This window comes from Tachypleus tridentatus, chromosome 13 (assembly GCF_004210375.1).
Source record: "Tachypleus tridentatus isolate NWPU-2018 chromosome 13, ASM421037v1, whole genome shotgun sequence".
NCBI classification, from domain to species: Eukaryota; Metazoa; Arthropoda; class Merostomata; order Xiphosura; family Limulidae; genus Tachypleus; species Tachypleus tridentatus.
Genome location: NC_134837.1, coordinates 85,678,984 through 85,701,789, shown reverse-complemented (window position 1 = coordinate 85,701,789; position 22,806 = coordinate 85,678,984). Strand labels below are relative to the sequence as shown.

The window sequence follows — 22,806 nt, the reverse complement described above, 5'->3', positions numbered from 1 at the left end:
TTTACACTTCTCTAATTTTTGACCAATAATATTTTAGAATCTATTTAAAACACCAATAAACAAAAAGCTTATTTCATTATCATAAAGGTTGTTCGAGATTAATTCGGATAGCGATATCAGTAAGTAATAACGTTATTTCAGTATTATGAAAACTTGTTTAAAATTGATACAAATACAAATATGAAGATTATATAAACATTTAAGATCATAAACATAACAGTATGATATGATTAAACTAAAGTTTCAAACTTAGAAAATAAGACTGAGCATGACGTAAGTTTTGGTTTGTTGTTTAGTTTTCGTGCAAAGCTACAAGAAGGATATCCATGATACTCTCGCCCCCCAGTAATAGATTATCATGGGAAGGCAGCTAGCCAAGACAACCCATCGCCAACTCTTGGTTTACAATTTATCAAAGAATAGTGGTGTTGACTTCATAACGCCCCCCAACGGCTAAAAGTGCGAGCATATTCTGTGACTGGGATTCGAACCTGCGACTCGCAGGTTACAAAGACGTTTTAAGCAGATTTTTAGGAGACTTTTGTTTGTTTATAACTAAGCACAAAGCTACACAATGGGTTAACTGTGGTTTGCCCACTACGGGTATCCAAATCCAGTTTCTAGCTGTTTGTGTCATTGGGGGTCACTTTCGGGAGACAACTGAACAAATTTAAATGGAATAGTGTTACTTTGTTTAAAATATAAGATGCAAATAAATGTTTATATATATATATATATATTTAAATACGTACTGTAACAGGAATAGAGCTTTTCCCACGTAGTTCGACAAACAACAACCAAATCCGAAAATGTATTATCTACTTAAATCTCCCTAAACTGATTTTTTTAATAGGTGGTGTTAAGTGTGTCGCATTATGACATTGATTTTAAATGCACAACGTTGGCTTGGGATGACCATGGGTCGCAGGTTCGAATTTCTTTACCAAACGTGCTCGCCTTTTCAGCCGCAGGGACACTATATTGTGTTGGTCAATCAAACTATATGTTTTCCTTCTAGTCTCGTAGCCCGGCATGGCCAAGCGTGCGACTCGTAATCTGAGGGTCGCGAGTTCGCATCCCCATCGCGCCAAACATGCTCGCCCTTTCAGCCATGGGGGCGTTATAATGTGATGGTCAATCCCATTATCCGTTGGTAAAATAGTAGCCCAAGAGTTGGAAGTGGGTGGTGATGACTAGCTGCCTTCCCTTTAGTCTTACACTACTAAATTAGGGACGGCTAGCACAGATAGCCCACGAGTAGCTTTGTGCGAAATTCAAAAAACAAAACAAACAAACAAACCTTCTAGTCTTTCGCTGCTGAATTGGAACAGCAAACACAGATAATCCCTGGAACGAAAACTCAAAAACAAACAAACAAGTACATAAAGTTATTCGCCACTGTACTTTCGGAGTTTATTTTCCTGACAGTGTTGTTATCATTGTTTTGAATTAAGCACAAAGCTACACAATGGGCTATCTGTGCTCTGCCCACCACGGGTATCGAAACCTGTTTTTAGCGTTGTAAGTCTGCAGATATACCGCTGAACCACATTTCCTAATGCAATGCGGAGAATGTTATTATTTACTCCCAGTAGTAAATTAAATCCTATCGTAGTTTTAATGTGCTTGTAGTAAAGTTTATGTATCACAAAGAATAAGATGAAAATGTTTTAGTTCCAATATTTACTTTAGAAAAATCGTTCACTGGAACGGAACTGTATGTTTGGGGGTTTTTACATTTGATGTGGAATTTTGTTTTTGTTGTTTTGATTAACAGAGAAAGCTTGGATCCGCTTTTAACAAAACAAATAACGTTTTGTTCAGATTTTATACAATCTATTCAAAATATTGAGATATGTAGAAAATATATATACTCTTCAAAAAAAGAAACGCAAAAGGCAAAATATGAGACAAATTGTTAACAAGTTTATTCCGGGTAGTTCTGTATGACATGTGTGAAACTTTGCACATTCACTGCTGAACATCCAAAGTCTGCAAAGGCAAAGTCCACGCTTACTAGGTGAAGTTTAACGTCACTCAACGTCAATAACGAGTATGCCCCCCGTGAGCATCAATAACTGCTTGGCATCTCCTGCCCATGGAAGCGATGACGAATCACATCCTGTGGAATGGCTGTCCACTCAGCCTGCAAAGCTGCTGCCAGCTGAGGTAGAGTCTGCGGTTGAGGTTGTCGCCGTCGCAGACGTCGGTCCAACTCGTCCCAAAGATGTTCGATGGGGCTTAAATCTGGTGATCTGGAGGGCCAGGGAAGAACGTTGATGTTGTGGTGTCTCAAGAAGACAGTGGTGAGTCGGGCTGTGTGAGGACAGGCGTTATCATGTTGAAAAACTTCGTTGACGTTCACCATGAAGGGTTGCACATGGGGCCTAAGAATCTCGTAGACGGTTGCGTACGGTCTGATCGGAAATCCTACGCAGCCCTAGTATGGTTGAGGCAGTAGACGTCGCAGTGGTGGTCCTATCCCGAAGGTGACGTAACCGGATGCAGCGATCTTGTGCGGCGTGGTCACACGAGGTCTGCCAGATCGTGGACGGTCACAAGTTGATTCATGTTGTTGGTGATGATTCCATAGCCTTGTGATGGTGCTTGGGTGAACATTCACAGCTCTGGCAACATCTGATTGAGATTCGCCTGCTTCCAAGCGACCAATGGCATTGTTGCGTTGTGCTTCAGTCAGTCTTGGCGTAACTGTATTGCGTGTCGGTGGCTTAACACTGGGCTATGGAAACCGAGAACCCGTCACTTTTATAGGGATTTTGCACATGTCGCACTTGCAGAACATGCAGATCTCTCAAACAAATTTATTGGACAAGAATGAGTTTTGGCGAAAAATCCGATGTTTTCCTCCGTTTTCAAAGTGCACAACTTTTATTGTCATTTTGGTCTGACAATCAGTGCCTTAACACGTGTAACATCACATACTCTGAGCTTGTAACGTTATTACATATATTTCTCTTTAAAATAAAAAAATATCCCTTTTGCGTTTCTTTTTTTGAAGAGTATATATATAATTATTTTTGTTACACTTAGCATATATAGTTCTAAGTAAAATTAATAATTCTCTGCATTTGTGAAAATATAAGCTAAATACAAACAGAGAAAAGTATATAGAACATTACCTGGGCCCGGCGTGGCCAAGCGTGTAAAGTATATAGAACATTACCTGGGCCCGGCGTGGCCAAGCGTGTAAAGTATATAGAACATTACCTGGACCCGGCGTGGCCAAGCGTGTAAAGTATATAGAACATTACCTGGGCCCGGCGTGGCCAAGCGTGTTAAGTATATAGAACATTACCTGGGCCCGGCGTGTTACTCGTAATCTGAGGGTAGCAGGCTCGCATCCCCGTCGCGCCAAACATGCTCGCCCTTTCAGCCGTGGGATGTTATAATGTAACGGTCAATCCCACTATTTGTTGGTAAAAGAGTAGTCCACGAGTTGGCGATGGGTGGTGATAACTCTCTGCCTTCCCTCTAGTCTTACACTGCTAAGTTAGGGACGGCTAGCACAGATAGCCCTCGAGTAGCTTTGTGCGAAATTCAAAAACAAACAAACAAACAGAACACTACCTACATATTCAGGACGAATTGTCAAAAGTTAGGGATCGTAATAAGAGGGAATTCTTATTAGCCGCGGCACTTGAAAATATTTTAGAAAGGATTATAGTACATTAATCTATGAGATCTGTTTGTTTCTTTTTTTTTCTTTTTATTAAGCTGTATTTTTGTGCACCAAAAATACCAAACGTGGGGCGCGCGTGTACTCGATTTAATTGGATTTCATTGCTAATCTGGAACTCTACCAGCCTACCCTTAAAATGAAATCTTTTTAGAAAAGATGAAGGTAAATTAAGCTTCGATACTTTGGGCATGATCAAATACACCAGTCGATGGGGCTTTGGCCTCCTGCGTGCAATACTGTATTTAGATCTCAAATCGGACAAGAAATGACGGATGTGTGAGTTAAAAGTTCTTACTGGAAAGGAAAAAAAACAGCCATTTTATGAGCCGTTATACCGCGTCTGGAAAGAGATAACTTAAATATTTTCTGTTTTTTCTTTTAAAATATCTTCCGGTGAGTTAGTGGTAAGTTTAGATGTTTACAACTTTAAAATTGGGGTTCTATTCTCCGCGACAAACATAACACAGATTGCCCATTGTCTAGCTTTTCACTAAACAAAACAAAAATCACATAAATAGACCAGATTCTATTGTTTCACAAACAAAACATAAAAATTAAAACGTAAAATTAGATTCCATATGTGTGCGTGTGTATGTATGTATCAGGTAACTTACGATTTTTTTACGTAATATAAGATACATTTAGCTGATAAGAGAGTGTTAGGTCTAAGACTCTTTTCATACGCTGAAATAGAAAATATATGAACCTAACAGATTTAAGCTTCAGGTTAAAATCATTTTTTCGTAATTTTGGAATGTAATCTGCCTCATATGGGAAAGGAATCTAATTATGGATTTATTTTAACACAGTAATAATAACAAAATAGGAAATCGGGTTTTTCACGTTATATGTACACTAGAGAAAGTAATTTATCAAGTCACAATGATTTTCAATGCATTTTGAGATCACACTTTTCATATTTTCTATCGCATATTACAGCTGCGCCTCAAGAAATGTGGCAGGGAATAAATAGATTGTCCTAATTGTACACAATAACCAAACCCTGTATAATTCTAGTGTGAAAATATCCCCACTGTTCTCATCAAACAATGCTTTCATGCGGAAACTAGACTTCAGGATCTATAATAGTGTAAACCATTACTTGTACATAAACGGGAATAAAGATACAAATATTGTGAATATTTAAAGTTGTCAAAAATCAGGGTTTTAGTCCATGTTTGGTCATAGATATTAAACTTTGCTGTGAGAGTAATAGAAGACCGATCTTTAATCTATGGTTATTATGTCGTTTATATGTATGTTTATTTTTTCTTGTAGTATATTAATACGTGTAAATTTCTGTACAATTTTTTTTTCATTTATGTATAAATATCAAATTATCCATTGTTCCACCCCCACCCCACCCCCGTGGCACAAAGCTTGGAACGCTAAAAACCAGATTTCGATACCCGTGGTGAGCAGAGCACAGTTAGCCCATCATGTAACTTTGAGCTTAATTATAAACTATGCATTATAGGTATTATATTACATTCTTGTAACAAAGCTGCTCGCAGTTTTGAGCGGTTAAACTAGGGGAAAGGCAGCTGGTTAACAACACTCATCGCCAACACTAGAGCTACTCATGTCTGAACGAATAGTGGAAATTGATCATTACATCTATACTGCATTCACGATCTCAAATTGCGGAGGGCGTTTTTGCAGAAACTTGCCATTTAAAATAAATCCTGGGATTCATAGTGCGAATACGCTGACAAGTGGGCCACGCTTAACTTGATACACTGTGTAGTTAATATTATTTTGTTTTATTGATCCTGAAGTAGAAACGTCATGTGTGTCGTTCATAAATATCTCTACTATTTTAAAACTTGTCTCAGGTGGCGACTTCTATCACCTGAAACCACAACGAACAACATCAAATACACAGGTGAAAATAATAGCATAATTTCACAGTCTCAATACGATATATGTTTGAAGTGGTAATATTTAAATTCTATGAGTTTAAAACTGTACTAGTTAGAGTAACTGAATGGGCTTGGCTTTGATTTTATTTCCTGTTAATTATCAATACAGAGTACACCTTAATAAAATGTATTTTTCTTCGATGTATATTAAGTTTAATACATTCGAGTGGCTTAGTAGCAGATGTAACTCGTGCTTCGATCCCTATGATGAAAAATGTTGCCTTGTTTACCATCAGTGTTGCTAACTTGAAAACATGAAACGTTTTATTTATGTTTATACAGTTTATGTTCCTATCATGAAAATCTCCTATCCAGTACACTACAGAGGCATCATTTTGTTATTAGGCCTAACCTTCGCAGCTATTTACAATTTTTTAAATACCAAACATCGTCTGACAGTGGTTAAAAAAAAAACATCTTCTGAGCTACGAGTCTTAAAACAATGGTGTAATGAGAGCGAAAAGAAAACACACAAAAAACTGTAGATAAACTAGTTTTATGTGACACTCAAGAAGCTAAAAGTATTAGAAAACACGAGATGCACAGCTGTGGCTTATTTTGGTAGTAATACTTAACATTCCTCCATCAAAGACAGCGTCGATTTAACTATAAGGAAAGTAAGCAGTTAGTATGACAATCTGGAATGTAAACGTAATGACGTGCCGCGGTTATTGACCTGATATTTATCTTATTCGCAATTCAACAACACCAGGAGGCTGTTTGCTGTGTTCACTTTACTAGGTGATATTATAGAATTACGTCATTGAATACCAAGGGGTATGTTGCTATGTGCAAATTGTTAAGTGGTATAACAGAATTACTACATCAACACTAGAGGACGATTTGCTATGTGCACGTTGCTTAATAGAATAATAGGGTTATTTCAGAAATATGAGGGGCATATTGCTATAAGCGCAGTACTGGATGGCATCATATGAATAAGTCATCATCGCAAGAGGGCGTGTTTCTAACATTTATCTTTTCTCATATTAGTTCATTCGGTTTTAGTGTTTGGTTTTATAATTTATGATTAATTAAACTTTCAGAGGTGTTGTACAGAAAGACGATTTTATCAGAATAATGTGTATTTATCTTACCTTTGAAGATTTGAAGGAGTAACAAAATCTGTAAAATAATTGTAATAAGAATAAAACGTTCTTTACAAAAGATGTGAGTTTATTGTTTGTTATAAAAAAAAAAATCCCTTTCTTTTCAAATTTTATAAATCCAACATGTTTACCGCCTATCAATACAGAATATATTTTACACTTAGGCAATTAAACACGCTATAAAAATCCCAGAAAGTCTCCATAAGTCTCATGATGCGATGCACCACTCGAGGGCATGAACAAAATTTGACAGGGTAACAGGAATCTCTTGTGTTATATAAGAGAAACACCCAGATACAAGTTGAAAATTACAGGCGCACGTGCAGCTCATGTTATCCTATGGAATAGCTCAACGCCCAAGCTGCTGGTACGTATAACCCCATGGAGATTTTTTTATTTTCTTTCATTATCTTACCTGATACAATTCTATTTTTTACCTTTTAGTTAATTTTATGATAATAATTAGAACAAATTAAAAATAAAAATAGCTGGTAATTACAGATTTTTATTTTTAAAAATTTTATTTTATCTGTTATTTTATCTGCTCTAACTTTACACTTGATTCCCCAAGTTGTAGGTAAATAATCAAAGTATAACGAAAATAAAGGTCGAAAATATAAAATAAAATGCATAATATTGTCAGTATTTGTCACAAAATTTCATAGTATTTAAACTCAGAGTTGATACCTCTTACTGTTAGTATTTACCACAAAATTTCAAAGTATTTAAAATCAGAGTTTATACCTCTTACCTTTTCATAATTATTTTCTGTTCTTATTTCAGTGCTAGCAGAAACTGAAATAAGAAAAACGAGTAATACTCTCTGTCTTTTTCATTACTGACAACGAAGTTCTAAAATAAATCTTGTTAAAGTTTCTTTAATATTTTTACTCCTACTTCCTACTGTTTATTCTATTGCTAGTGGCTGAAGTGGAAACCTGCCAAATATAAAACAATAAATCACTATACCTGTTTAGATTTTACTATACTTTGACAAGATCAATTTAACATAAGTTTTTGTGGCACAATTTCCAAAAATTTCCCTGGTTTAAAAACACAGTGGAGTAGGATTTAGCAACCTGTTGACAGTATAATGAGAACTGTCTAAACTGTTATAAACTTTCTACACTATGGATTTGTAAAAAACGTCTTGGCCAAACCAAACACAGTGTGGAAGAACTTATTGGCTTGTTTACACAGTACAGTAATTTTAACAAAAATTGTCGAAAGTACTACATAAAGTTGCGATGAAATATTTATGATATGGCCCTGAACACAGATGTATCCATCCAATAAACCAATATGGTGGTCAGGATTTAGTAGCAATATATATGTGCTTATAAACATCCTTCTTCCTATTTTATTCCATCACACCAAACATGTTCACCCTTTCAGCCGTGGGATGTTATAATGTAACGGTCAATCCCAGTATTCGTGGGTAAAAGAGTAGCCCAAGAATTGGCGGTGGATGGTAATGACTAGTTGCCTTCCCTCTAGTCTTACACTGCTAAATTAAGAACGGCTAGCGCACATAGCCCTCGTGTAGCTTTGCGCGAAATTCATGCCAAACCAAGCCATTTTATCATGCTAGCACAGATAGGGGCGTAGCCAAGGGGGGTGATTGGGAATTAAAACACCCCCCATGGACCTAAACTTTTTAGACAAGTTCGGTTGAGACCTGTGAAGTTACATAAAGATCCGTGATTGCATGGCAGATAATTTCACACACAACAAATGATCAAATGCAAATTTCTGATTGAACACTCTTTTAATACAGCAAGTTTTGTCAGAACTTGAGAAATACAATCAAATATCTATGAAAGGCTCAAACGCCTGTTCATTCTTGCCAGGACATCTACAACACAGTTTGTTTCAACTTTAATATCACGGTGAATATATAATGAGGCCAGGCCATTCAATCTATCTTCAGTGGTGGTATTTCTCAAATACATTTTGAGTCTTCTGAGAGTTGAAAACGTCAGCTCCACTGAGCTGACACAGGCAGCGTGGCAAATACTTTCAACAGTCTAGAAATGACTGGGAACATTTTTGCATTGCACATTGCATATGCATCTATGACATTTTTTGGTCTGTGGTTCGCAAGTGATTTGTACCAAACCTTAAGTTCACCTACTGCAGCTAGTGAAGTACTGTCAATGGCAGCCTTGTATATATTGACCAAGTCTTTAATTGGGTCACATTGTTGTGCTGTAGGTTCTGACCGTTCTGTGGTAGATCCTGATGGTAGTAGACACATGAAGTTTGTAAGGAGAGTTTTGTGACTGGACAGACGGTCACATATTTGTGAAAGAAAGTGATCAACAAATGGTACAAATACAACACGAAATACGAAAGAACTCCTAAGAGCTAGTGGTTTATGGGTTAGCACGGTACATCTCTTTTAGCCTACCTTGGCATTATGATGTCAATTTGAAGCTCACTACACAGAGTTTGAACCTCACAGAAAATGTTGTTAAATTTATTCACAGTATTATTTCTGAGTGAACGGATTAAATATTCCACTATTTCTGCGTGATGCATCGCAGCGCCTAAATCAATGTTCTGTTGCTGCAGTAAGTTGCACAGAGGTAAACTAAAGGAAAACAATTTAGCAATGGTAAGTAGAGTGATGATGAATTCTGGCTGTGTTATAGAACATAACAACTGATTGGCCTGCGTGGCAGAATCTCTGTCTTGCCAACCTGATATGGTCTGAAGGACATCTGCAACTGCATGGATTAATTTTAGAAAAACAATGACTGAGTTATGCCTCTCAACCCACAGGGTTGCGCAGAGATTTTTTAAACTTTTTTTTTCGATTCAGGTGCTTTATTCTACACCGAAAGAGCCAAAATGTGCTTTCGTTTGAGTGTATTGAGAAAGTTTTCAATGCTAGAAATTACTCCCATGCAATTTCGCACAGGAACTTCTTTACAAGCATCATAAATTACCAAGTTTAGGGAATGGGCACTGTAGTGTACATAGGGTGCAAGTGGGAATTTATGAATTATGTGTCTCTGGACACCATTGAATTTCCCACTCATAGAGGTAGCACCGTCGTACCCTTGTTCTCGCAGATAAGCCATGTCAGTACCATATTTTGTCAGATTGGTTGTGATAACATCAGCCAAGTTTCTGCCTGTCACATCATAAACGGGTATAAATTGCAAAAACTCTTCTCTCATTGCAACAGAATTGTCATTGGCATGCAAATATCTAACACACAGCGAAAATTGTTTAATGCCTGAAATATCTATTGTTTCACTAGCTAATATTGAGAAACACTTTGCAGCATTAACCCTGTTGACCAAAGCATCAAGGACATGAGTATTAAAGGCATTGATGATTTCATTTTGAATTTGAGGACTCAGATACGTAGCATTCCTCTATGTACTCTTAAGGCTTGCTGAAAGCTTGACATCACCCTTTGCCCTGTAGCGCAAAATTGACCGAAAATTTTCATCATTATTGATGAGCTCCTCATCAGTTTCATCAACAAACATTGGACCAGAATCATATTTTCCCCTCAAAGCTAAACCGTGTCTCCCACACAGCAATACAGTATCAATAACAACCATTAAATATTGCCGGTTCTGTTTAATGTCTTGCTTGTAAGTTGCATCAAGCTGCAAGTGCACAGATGAACTTCTGTTTACGACCTGTAGAAAATTGTTAGCTTTTTCTTTGCTGTCTTGGTGGTACTGTTTCAATTCATGTGCCTTGAAGTCTTCAACAGCCTTCTTTCAGTTTGTGTATGGAAATTTCACTAGTTGTCCCAATTTCTGGCTTCCAACACCAGCACCATCAGGAGCAAAAAGACAGCAGTACTTGCAGAAAGCATCCTTTGTTGACTGCAGAGTAGCCATCTCCACTGTGAAAGCCAACGATGCAGAGTGGTTGCATGATTTTTAATACAGCATTAATATAATGAGGAGTCGACTTACCTGTTTACCAATGCTGACATCATCAAAAATGTAATTTCCAATGTCCCAGACTGGACCTGAGGTGGTATTGGCAGCACTGGTAGAAGGCCACGGTGATGACTCTGACAGTTCAGTTGGCAATTCTGATTCAACCTGATTGGCTACAGCAGATTGATCAGGTTCAGTCTCATGAATAGGTTTAAAGAATCCATGCAATGTCTTTTGCTTTTTCAGGCTTGACATAATGAATGATTGTTTATCGCAACTTTTGTTTGTCAACGCCACATTCTTTTTGTCAACGTCACATTCACAGTACCATTGGCGCCATTTATCGTGAATGATTCACTATAGATGGCGCCAATGGTACTAGGTTAGTGCCATGGTGCTGCCATCCTTCCACGGTGCCACGCACTGTTTATTTGTGAAGTTAATTCTTGAAATCCAGGGAATCTGAACATACACTGTCCATGATATTTGAATACAGATTATAGACACTATACATATGTTTTGCACTCTCCTGAGTGACTCTATATTTTATATGTTGATGACAGGACTGTAGGCCTACTTTGCTGGGCCTGATAACTTTAAATTATATATAATATATATAGGCCTATATATTTATTTATGATTAAAAAAATAAGACAAACACCTTAGTGTGCCATTCTGAAATTTGCCAAAAGAGCGGTCTCAGAATGCATAATTCAGGCTTTTCTTTTATGTTTTTATTAAAATGATCCCGGGGGAACATGCCCCCGGACTCCCTAGCATGGCTTCGCGCCTGCGGCGCTTGCTTCAAGCACTCAAACTAACCCCCCCCAATAGCTATTTCGGGCTACGCCCCTGGGCACAGAAACCAGTGAATGCAGTTCCCAATATTTTCTAAGGTACAGTGAAGTACCAGACATTACGCAAATATACACATCATTATTATTTACAAATAAATATTTAAGTTTCAGTTATTTTTGTGGAAACACAGAACAGTAACTAAAAAATATTCGGAAAACAATGGTCTTTGCTACTTACAAAGTTTAAAGTTCGTTTTGCTCTTTTAAACCGTATTTGCTAACCCTCATCGTAAGCCTTTTCCAAATTCACATGTCGATGTAGAAAAAAAAAATGTGTAGACTTTTTATATATATTTTGAATACCAAGAAATATAAATGACTGCACCACAGAAACGTGTTGTAATTTACCAGGTTTCTTAACTGTGCTGTATTTCATTCTTGTTTTTGTTTGTTTGTTTTTTTGAATTTCGCGCAAAGCTACTCGAGGGCTATCTGCGCTAGCCGTCCCTAATTTAGCAGTGTAAGACTAGAGGGAAGACAGCTAGTCATCACCACCCACCGCCAACTCTTGGGCTACTCTTTTACCAACGAATAGTGGGATTGACCGTCACATTATAACGCCCCACAGCTGAAAGGGCAAGCATGTTCGGTGCGACCGGAATTCGAACCCGCTACCCTCAGATTACGAGTCGAACGCCTTAACACACTTGGCCATGCCGGGTCCTGTATTTCATTCTAAAATAATCTAACTTCTGTTCCAAAAATACAACTGATCATGACACTCTAAACTCTCATCAATACAAGCTTTTTTGTTCTTGCAAATAACTTAAAAATACTAACAGAATTATGAAGAACTTTCTGTTGATTATAAAATCATACGCATAATAAAGCAGACGTAGATAAAAGATTATTCTAAAATAATAAACATGTTAAAATATTCTTTTTTTACATTCTAGCTTGCCGATATCGGAAATTTTAACTTGTAATTCGTATGAAACCATAAGCATTATATTGTGAGCATCATAACATTTAATATATATAAAATCCAGAAGATGATATTTAATTAAGAAATTAACTATTGTATAATACTAAAATCTGAATTAAAATCTACAGTTTGATACCAAAATTATTGATACATTTATAAAATAATAGTTCAGTAAAAGATTTAATGTAAGTCTACAAATGTGATGACATGCCATCTGATCACTAGCTACCCATGTTGATAGGGTTAATTATAAAAGCATAAACTATAAAGCATATGTATAAATATGAAAAAGATAATAATTTGTAGAAAAACGTCTTTCAATGATGACGACTTTTTCATATGATGTCATCTAGCATTGTATCCGTAGCAAATATATCTCTGATGTAATCATACTACAACCATCTAGCAATGTACACTAGCAAAACGAGTGCTGGTGTTGGTGATATAATCCTATTATATAACCTTGCAACGTGCAACCAGTAACAAGCCCCCTGGTGTTAATGACATGTAAATGAGATATATATTAGGATAATACCTTCAGTACCTCATTAGGTTTATACTTCATTGCAAAATTGAGTCAAAGTCATATATGTTTAATTCCGTTGCCAGATAGCCATACTAACTACTAGAGTGATTTTTAGTATGATTTCTTCATTATAGAATCTCACAGCATAAAAAAAAATTTAAACATCAAATGACGACCCTATAAACGTATATAATACGCTAGCAAGAAAATAGCAAGCTCTTTTAAACCTTAACTTAGGTATTTTCTCTTAAGTGTTTGATTTCCACATGGTGAACACAGCAGATATCCTATTGTGTCTTTGTTTTAAAAACGAATACAAACTAATGAACAAATAATTCTGTTAGGTTCCTTTAGAACACAAAACAATATTGTTTTGATCTTCAAAGGCGTGAATACAAAATATGTTGATGATCTAGTCAGCGAGAAAACATATTGTTGGTTTCAACCTCACTTGTATGTACACAATAAATTCAGATAATGTCATCAGAGTTAAGACACTTGCATGTATACATTATATTCAGATCATGTCATCAGAGTTAACACATTTGATCGTTACTTGCATGTATACATTATATTCAGATAATGTCATCAGAGTGAAGACATTTAATCGTTATTGCATGTATACATTATATTCAGATAATGTCATCAGAGTGAAGACATTTAATCGTTATTGCATGTATACATTATATTCAGATAATGTCATCAGTTTGATGAAATCAGTAGTTTGATCTCCTCAAGGAAGTATACCATATATTCACATGAAATGTCATCAGAATGTTTCTTTGTTTGTTTTTTTAAATTTCGCGCAAAGCTACTCGAGGGCAAGCCGTGCTAGCCATCTCTAATTTAGCTGCGTAAGACAAGAGGAAAGGCAACTAGTTATCATCATCCGCCGCCAACTCTTGAGGTACTAAACGAATAGTGGGATTGGCCGAGCTTTATAATGCCCCCATGGCAGAAAGGTCGAGCATGTTTAGTGTGACGGGAACTGGAATCTGCGACTCTCAGAATACTCTTTGAGCACCCTAACCACTTGGTCATCAGTATGAAATTATGCTTTTGGTTTGCCCCTTCAGTTAATTGTACAGAACTATTTTCACTTCATACCTAAAGAACAATTACGACTCAAAAACAAAGGCAAGAGACTGAAATTTCTTTTGTAAACTTCACAATAGCAGTTTATGAGCTGAGAATCCTCTGAACACCAACAGTTGAACAAGAACCTATATAGGATATTTATTATGAATCGACCCCAGCGGGTAACTTTGGTTTTATAGTTCTGTGAATGAGAGTTAACGGCATGTTTAACCTTTGGTCCTGTTAGCTCCAAAACTGTGGCGGAAGTTACCGAACAAATAATTTCACAAAATGAAACGTAAATTAATATAAAATTACCGAAACAAATCAAATTTGACTGATTCCGCCCCTAACGTTATTAAAATCAACTACTAAAACTAGCTGATGAAATTTGTAACATTGTGAAGATAAACCAACAAATATGACTGAGACTGTTCCTAACAGTGGTAGAAAATATATACTGAACTTTAAAAATACTAACCATACTGACGGAGTTATTTCAAACATTTTTTAAAGCTAAATTACCTGTTTCATCATGTTAATTTTTTTATTTTTTTTTTTTGAAAGTGAACACACGCTTTTGGAAAGTAGCTCTGTTTTTCTGGCGTTTGTAAAAGCGTAATGAACATAACATTTATATTCTGTAATATTATTTTGCATAACATCAGTTATCTCTCTAAACTAAACTGTAACTAAGAAGCTGATTCGCGATTGATCGGTGATTATTGTGGGAATCAAACAAACCGAAATAGACAGGTAATAGGCCTTCCAATCGTCTACAGATACACAGCTAGCATCGTTTTTATTATCCTTCACTCTCTTTCATGAAGAGTCGACAGCCGGAAAAAGAAAACGCGGAGTGTTTAAACAGTATAAAGTATTTAATCTATATTTAACTTCTTATATTCAGAAAAACTCCTGTTTATTAATTATATTGTCTAAATAATCAGTCAACCAGTTTCTTCATATGTTATATTTCCTTTCCTCTTTTATGTCTCTACAGAAAGAAATACTGTTTTTCTATTTATTTGACTTTTTTTCTTTCTATCTTATTCTACCAAATACTTTTTAATCGACTGTCATTCCTTTATTTCTCGACGAAATGGCTTGAAACTTGATAGGATTATATTTTGATTCAACACCTCACGACTCTTTCCTGAATTTTTATTTAGACCTTCTTAAGTAACCCGGCATGGCCAGGTGGTTAAAGCACTTTACTCGTAATCTGAGGGTCGCGGGTTCGAATTCCTGTCACACCAAACATGTTCGTCCTTTCAGGCTTGGGGGCGTTATAAAGTTAGGGTCAATCCCACAATTCGTTGGTAAAGGAATAGACCAAGAGTTGGCAGTAGGTAGTGATGACTAGCTGCTTCTCTCTAGTCTTACACTGCAAAATTAGGGACGGCTAGCACAGATAGCCCTCGTGTAGCTTTGCACGAAATTCAAAACAAACAAACAAACCTTCTCTTGGAACCAAAAGTCACCCAAAATGTACATTTTGGCACCTAGAAGTGCAGTCATCAGCAATCAGTATAAAAATTGGCGGAAATATAAATTTTCATGCGCCCAGCAAATTAACATACAGAGAAGTTTGATTTAGTCATTTTGATCGATTACACGGCCTTATTTTGACCGATTTACATGGTATTTGATTCAAAGATGGTTTTCTACAGATCCCAAACATTGACAAAAAATGGTGGATTCCTTTATTTTTATTATAGGGTGATCAAGATGCCGCAAAACAGCATAATTTTAGAGATATTTGACATTTGCTCCTCCGTATTTCGACCAATTTACATGAGATTTAGAACAAATATATGTTTTGAAATGTCTCAAACAAAGACGTAGACAAATTTGGAATTGTTACTTTTCTTAACGTTTTCAACAAAGAAAGCACAATTTGGAGTTATCGTAAACTGTTCATTAGTATTTCAACCAACTTATATGTGATTTGATACAAAGATACCTTTTTTGCAAGTTCCAAGCAGAGACATATAGTGTTTTCGATTTTCTTATATCAAAACTGGTCAGACCGAGATTGCGTGACGGAGACATGTTGCATTCGTTGCTCTCTTTAATTTCCTTTCATAAGACGACAAATAATAATAGTTTACTAATCGCAACAATAGAATCTCTCTTTTCAGTAGTTATTTTTCACAAACTTTAATTATTATACTCCATATTTACTTATAAAAAATGACACAACCCAAAGTCAATGAAACGCGAAAAATGAGCGAAAACAGAGAATGCATCGATTTTATTATTTGATTGTCTTTTCAGAAGTTGACATATAATTTTCCAAGAACGTGTAAATCATTTGAAAACTACAAGAATAATAGAATCATTGGATATGTACAGCTGGTAGAAACAATACTAACCAGATTTATACAGATTATATTTAACCCACATTAATAGTAATGTGATAGTTTTAACTGATTTTTGTTTTGTGGGCTATATGTGCTCTGTCCACCACGGGTATCGAAACCTGGTTTTAGTGTTGTAAGTCCATAGACATACCGCTGTGCCACAGGGTGGAGCAGTTTTAACTGAAAACTGACAAATTCAATAGAGCAAAAATACGACATAAAAAGAAAATACAAATGGATAAAAAACATTCTTCTAGTTTTGTGGAACAAGTTCTGTTTGTAAAAATGCAACAATAACACCAACTACATAAAACTACCTATGGGTCAGCACTAACTTTCCGGTTTATTTTTAATTTCGCGCAAAGCTACACGAGGGCCGTTCCTAATTTAGAAGTGTAAGATTAGAGGGAAGGCAACTAGTCATCACCACCCACAGCCAAGTCTTGGACTACTCTTTTACCAACGAATAGTGAAATTGACCGTCATATTATAACGTCCCCACGGCTGAAAGGGTAAATATGCTTTGTGTGACGGGGATTCGAACACGCGACCCTCGGATTACGAGTCGCGTGCCTGAACCACCTGGACATGCCGGGCCCCTATCTTTCCGGACATACAACTCTAAAATCTGAGATTAGATTCCACCCGTTGGCCAAAGCACAAATATGCGTTGTGTAGCTTTGCATTAATAAAAACCATCTCAACTGGAACATTTCTTGGTTCTTTCTTTCGGTTTATAATTCTGTTCCAATAGCAACTATATATCTAACACACTTTCACTGCAATAAACCTGATGTTTTACAGAACTGGTTAAGAAGTGTAAGATTTTCAAGGAAAAGATAACACTTGATTATAAGTAACAAATAATTCTTTATTTTCACAAAAAGTATAAAATAGTAAAATAAGTTGAGAATATAAAATTTAGTGGCGAGGATGTTGAGAACAAAATATTGACGGCTTTAATTATAAGAAAGGTGAAACAAAAAACAATATGGTAATATATTCCTGTTCACTTTCATTCAATTAATTCATAACAACTATAAATTAAATACGCGCTGTGGGAATTACTTATAGGTGTATCAATTTAATTACAAGTGAGTCTTCGGCACTTAACACTGAACTTATAGATAATATAAGTCAGGTAAGGGGGAGCGAATCGGAGAGCTGTTTCTGTTGTTAGAAACTCTTGTGAAAATGCTTCTGTTGTCAGAAATTTTTACGAAAACGTTTTAGTTGTGGAACATCCAAGGACATACGTAAGTTTAAAGATAAGTTATCACAATCTTTCAAAATCCATATCTTTTATGCAGGTGTACTTCATTGTAGGCCTACTTTATCATTCTTGTATAATTAAGTTACTTTTCTGTGTCAACGAACACTGTGATATCATCAAGTAATCGGGGGACTGACATCGATTTTTTTTAAACATCTTGAAACGTCAAAACCCTTTGAAAAGGTGGTTATTATAACTATATCCAAGATACAGTGTATGCTTATGTCAAATATATTGTATATGTTATGGTGGCCCCCTGGCTCCCCCCTTCCTCATAAGGATTGTGAAAATGAGTTCCACTTGATAGCTTTACACAGACCCTGGCTTATACATGTATTATACTTGTCATCCGAAAAAAAAAATCAATAACCCTACGAATCATGAGAGTTGGGGCTCAGAACATGAGAATCGAGTTTTTCCATCACAAGTGGGACACAGAAGCTTCTCTTAAAACTCTGAAAACTATTTATTAAACATATTTAGTGATTCATACTCAACCATTGTGATAAACTTTTTGGTCTTATCGAGAAAAAAAATCTGACACCTTAAGTTACTAACCTTAACGATAATTCAAGTGATATTTTCTGACTTTACCTATCTGAATGTAACCACCTTCATTTAGACAGTGAGTGTTTTAATACAGCGGACATAAGAAGCTGTTCAAACAACATTTAGAAGAGCTTGTTGTAACGTAGCAACTTTTAGAGAGTATTGAGAGAACGTTGAAACAGTGTATGTCTTATTGTCGCTACCTTTAGACAATACTGGAACAACGTTTAGACTGTACTTGTCTTATTGTAGCAACCTTTAGAGAATGTTGAACATTTTTAAACATTGCTTGTTTTAATGTAACAACATTTAAAAACTGTTTTAGACTTAATTTCTGTCTTAAAATTGCAACATTCAAAGAATCTTGAAACAATTTTTAGACATTTGTCTTAACTAGCAGACTTTAGAGTGTTAAAATTATTTATACAATACTTGTCTTAACGTATCAGACTTTAGAGTGTTAAAATTATTTATACAGTACTTAAATTAACTTAACAGACTTTACAGTGTTAAAATTACTTACAGAGTGCTTGAATTAACTTAGTAGACTTTATAGTGTTAAAATTACTTATACAGTGCTTGAATTAACTTAGCAGCTTTAAGAAAAATTGAAACAACCTATGCTATCTTAATTTAGCAACCTTCGAGGGTGTTAAAACATTACAGTCCTAATTTAGCTATCTTGTGTATCAGTTATTACATCTGCATCGTATTAGTTTATGTTTTCTTCATTCTGCTGACTTAATTAAATAATTCTTTACATAACCAGAGTTTTAGTAAGTGTAAAATCTTGTCATAACCGATGGTTATTATTATTTGAAGCTGTTCAAGATTGAACGGGCGATCGGACTTAATGGAACATTCATTGTAGATAAGCTAGATCTAACTATGCGTTGGTATAACCATTATTAAGGTTTGTCATAGTTTACATGTCTGTATCTGTAATTGTCAAATAAGATCTGTCATTTTGATACCACGTATTAGATTAATGCTATATTAAGGTGTGTTTCATGCTGATTTGTTTTATATAAGGTGTACTAGCATTTCAGAATACCAATTTTCATAACTAAGGCAGGGAATTGCATGAAATTAAATTTCTAGATTCAAGTATTGCAGTGATAATAAGACAGTTGTCTTCAAAATATTTCTTCAAGGTTAGTATAACACAAGGGGTTAACACTTTTTTTTCATTTTCAAATTAGTTATTCCTAAGTTTTTCTTATGACAAAAGTATAAGCACATGTTGATCTCCAAACTGCCACTGATTAATAAAAGGCTACATTTACTGTTTGATCTCTAACAGAGTGAAATATATATAATCAATTTAAATACAAGTGGTGTTTTGACAAGCTGTTTGTAAAACACCCCTTTACTGGATCTAATAATTATAATTTTCAGAAAAAGGTCGATCATTTTCACTGTCTCGAGCCAATAATCTTGTCCTGTCCGTTTGAAAATGTTAATCAAGATAAGTCATAGTTTGCATACTAATCAGATAAGATGATATCCTCGAGCCAAGGCCACAGCTTCTTTGAGAGGATGTAATATGCCCCCTCGTGGACGGTACCCCCAGTAAGGCTCTCTGATGCCTCGGAAAACAAAGGGCCGGTGGTTGTAATAGTTGGGACATGAATGTGGATTATCCCGACAGAAATTTCGGCCCAAAGCCTTGACGTAGCCGTAACCCTTCTCGGTAAATTTGTCATTATTGAATCCGTATTTGAGTCCATACCCATGAGTAAAAATCTCCCAGGGTCCCTTTCCGTAATGGCCTGGAGGGTCGAACAACGCTCGTTTATCGTATATAAGCACAGACAACTTTGGAGCAGATGGACGATGGTTTTCGTAGCCAGAAGCAGGATTAACGTATTGTTCCGCCTGTGACGTCATCAAACAGCCCAGAACAGGAAGAAGCTGTTGCCAAGAGAAAACAATCTTAAGTCACGCAAAAAGATGTTATATCATCTAGTAGACCGAAATTTAAAATAATAAATAAATACAACGTCAAAATCGATACACTGAGTGTTAATATAGATCAAGGTATTATCTTAAAACCGAGTTCCGATAAAATTAAAACCGAATGTTTAGTGTTGCCACATGTTAGAGATTTTAGTTTATTAAAAGTTTTCAAAATAAACATATATTTTATTTTATATTTCAACTAAGATAAAACAAATTTCCGGTAATCTAAAGATAACATACAGTTAATGGGAAAATCTGTATAGAAATTAAATGTTAATATGGAAGTATTTATACTGAACTAACAAAACCTTATTTCAAATGTCGTTTAGCAGAACTTAAATGATGAGAAAGAAATAAAAGAACAAAAAATTTGTCTGTAGCAGAACCTAAGATAAAAACACAATATAAGTTATTATGGGGGAAAACAGCAATATTGGCTCAACCAAACGGTATTGAATTTGTTTGTTTGTAATTAAGTACAAAACAGTACACTGGGTTATCTGTGGTTTGCCAACAAGGGGTATCGAAGACTCATCGTTGTGCCACTGGGAGTTAAGCGTATTGAAGCCATTAATATTAACAAACTTTTAGAAATCATAATGTTTAAAAGAATTCGTGAATTATTAAATAGCGATAAAGGTCCAGTAAATATCTGTAAAAGAATGTGAGATTTACGGATAAATGTAAACTTACACACCGATCACATGATCTAGCTAAGAAGAAATAAATACGACGCTTACATCTTGGAGGTTCATTTCTGGTGATGACGTGATACATGAGACCACATTTTGTAAATGATTTTAATTTTTGTGTATCGATTTTAACTTTGTTGTTTACGTATTGTGTTAACGTTATGTGTTATTTATTTATCATTTGAACATTATACATAAGAGCCAAAAAATTAATATTACCTTAAAGACAATTTATTTTACTAAAATATTAGGATAAGGATGATATTTTTACAGAATAGAATAGCATTACATCCTCAACTATTTGAAGGGGAAAAAAAACAATATTGAACGCAACTGAGGTTTAACCAACGAGTCCTAGCAGTTTTAACCAGAAACGACTGTTCTGTCTTCTTTAAACGGACTACAGATTGCCTTGACAGAAAAGATCCTATCTGCCTTTTTGTCCCTCAGTGGTACGTCTGTGGACTTAGACTGCAATAAACCGAGTTTTGATACCCGTGGTGAGCAGAGCACAGATCGCCCTTTGTGTAGCTGTGTGCTTAATAACAAACATCTGCCTTATTACGAATAATATCGTATCCCTTAAAATATATAGAATTGTTTACTGTCTGTCTTTGCGAGAACAACACTGCCTTAACCAGGTTAACACTGGTTTCGACATTTTTTTCGCTCGTCCTTATTAGCTATGCCAAGGCAGACCGTACGGTAAAAACAACGAGTCATGAAACGTTTATTAAAAACGATTTCATTTAGTAGTTAAGCAATTTCGTTATTATCAACAGCAGGACTTGTAAAATGATTCCATATGATCTTTAGAGCGTAATAATGGATTCTGTTATTTTACAGTTGAGAAAACGAGATGAATTTATGTTGGTGTTAATTTTTCCATCTCCAAAAAATTTCAACGTTCTTACTTTAGACAAAAATGTCAATACTTGGTGTGTAAAACAAATATTGAGTATAAAAACTGTGGTGTGTCTATAACAAGCGTAACACACAGTAGTTTTATGAAACGTAATTATTTTGGTATTTCATACACCTTAGTCCTGTACAGTGATTCACGAAATAAAATAAAAATTCCAAATATAAAAATAAAGAGGACGTGGAGTTAAAAAAAATCAAACAACGTAATGTGTAATTAACATTTGCTTGCTCAATGTTGTCAAGCACAAAGTTACAAAAAGAGTTATCTGTGCTCTGCTTGCCACGGGTATTGAAACCTGATTTCTTGTGATATAAGCCCGCAGACATGCCACTGTGTCAGTGGGGATTTTAAATTTTATCGATTATTTTCTAAACGTTTTCGTTCAGCTACATTTGGTAACAACTTTTAATATTGTGTTACAAATCAGTACTAAAAATCACAGTTGAACTTACCGCAACAAACTTAAAGCATGACATTATAGCGGAGCCAGAAAACGCTTCGTCTTTCCACCAGGAAAGCAGATACAGGAATCCGGAGAGTCGAACAGGGCTCTATACCCAACCATAACTACTCGTGCACAGGATTCCTTACTCAATTAGTTCCGGTCGTGAAACGATATCGCTGCTCGCCACCTTTTCTTTCTTTAGACCTACTTTCTCTCCCACATAACAGAAATGTTTGGTGTCACTTTCATTGATTCTTTTTTATCATTCAATACTGATATATCTTTACCCCGGGCATTAGGTTTAAATTACCATAATCAAACTTTCCGCATACTCGACTAGTTACTTTGTTTAGTATCGTAACCAATGTCACAAGCACGTGCTTGTCGACGCTTGTGATAAGCTGAATGACCATAAGTCTGGTCTCTGCTTCCAAGCCAACTCCTATGTTTTGTTGTAATCTACGCTTCCATTATAATAAATAGTTTCCTGAAACGAGTGTGGGAGTGAGTGGGTGTTTTTCTTATAGCAAAGACTCATCAGGCTATCTGCTGAGGTCACCGAGGGGA

The 22,806-nt window shown here is 35.7% G+C and overlaps 1 protein-coding gene across 1 annotated transcript; it reads right to left on the bottom strand.

Moving 5' to 3' along the window:
* Nucleotides 1-17,246: 17,246 nt before the first annotated feature.
* LOC143239243 (uncharacterized) lies at nt 17,247-22,605 on the bottom strand. Its single transcript, XM_076480152.1, has 2 exons — nt 22,247-22,605; nt 17,247-20,129 (listed from the first exon to the last, which is right to left on the bottom strand). The coding sequence occupies exons 1-2, from the start codon at nt 22,268-22,270 to the stop codon at nt 19,707-19,709; spliced, it is 447 nt and encodes a 148-aa protein (XP_076336267.1). The 5' UTR covers nt 22,271-22,605; the 3' UTR covers nt 17,247-19,706.
* Nucleotides 22,606-22,806: the final 201 nt, after the last annotated feature.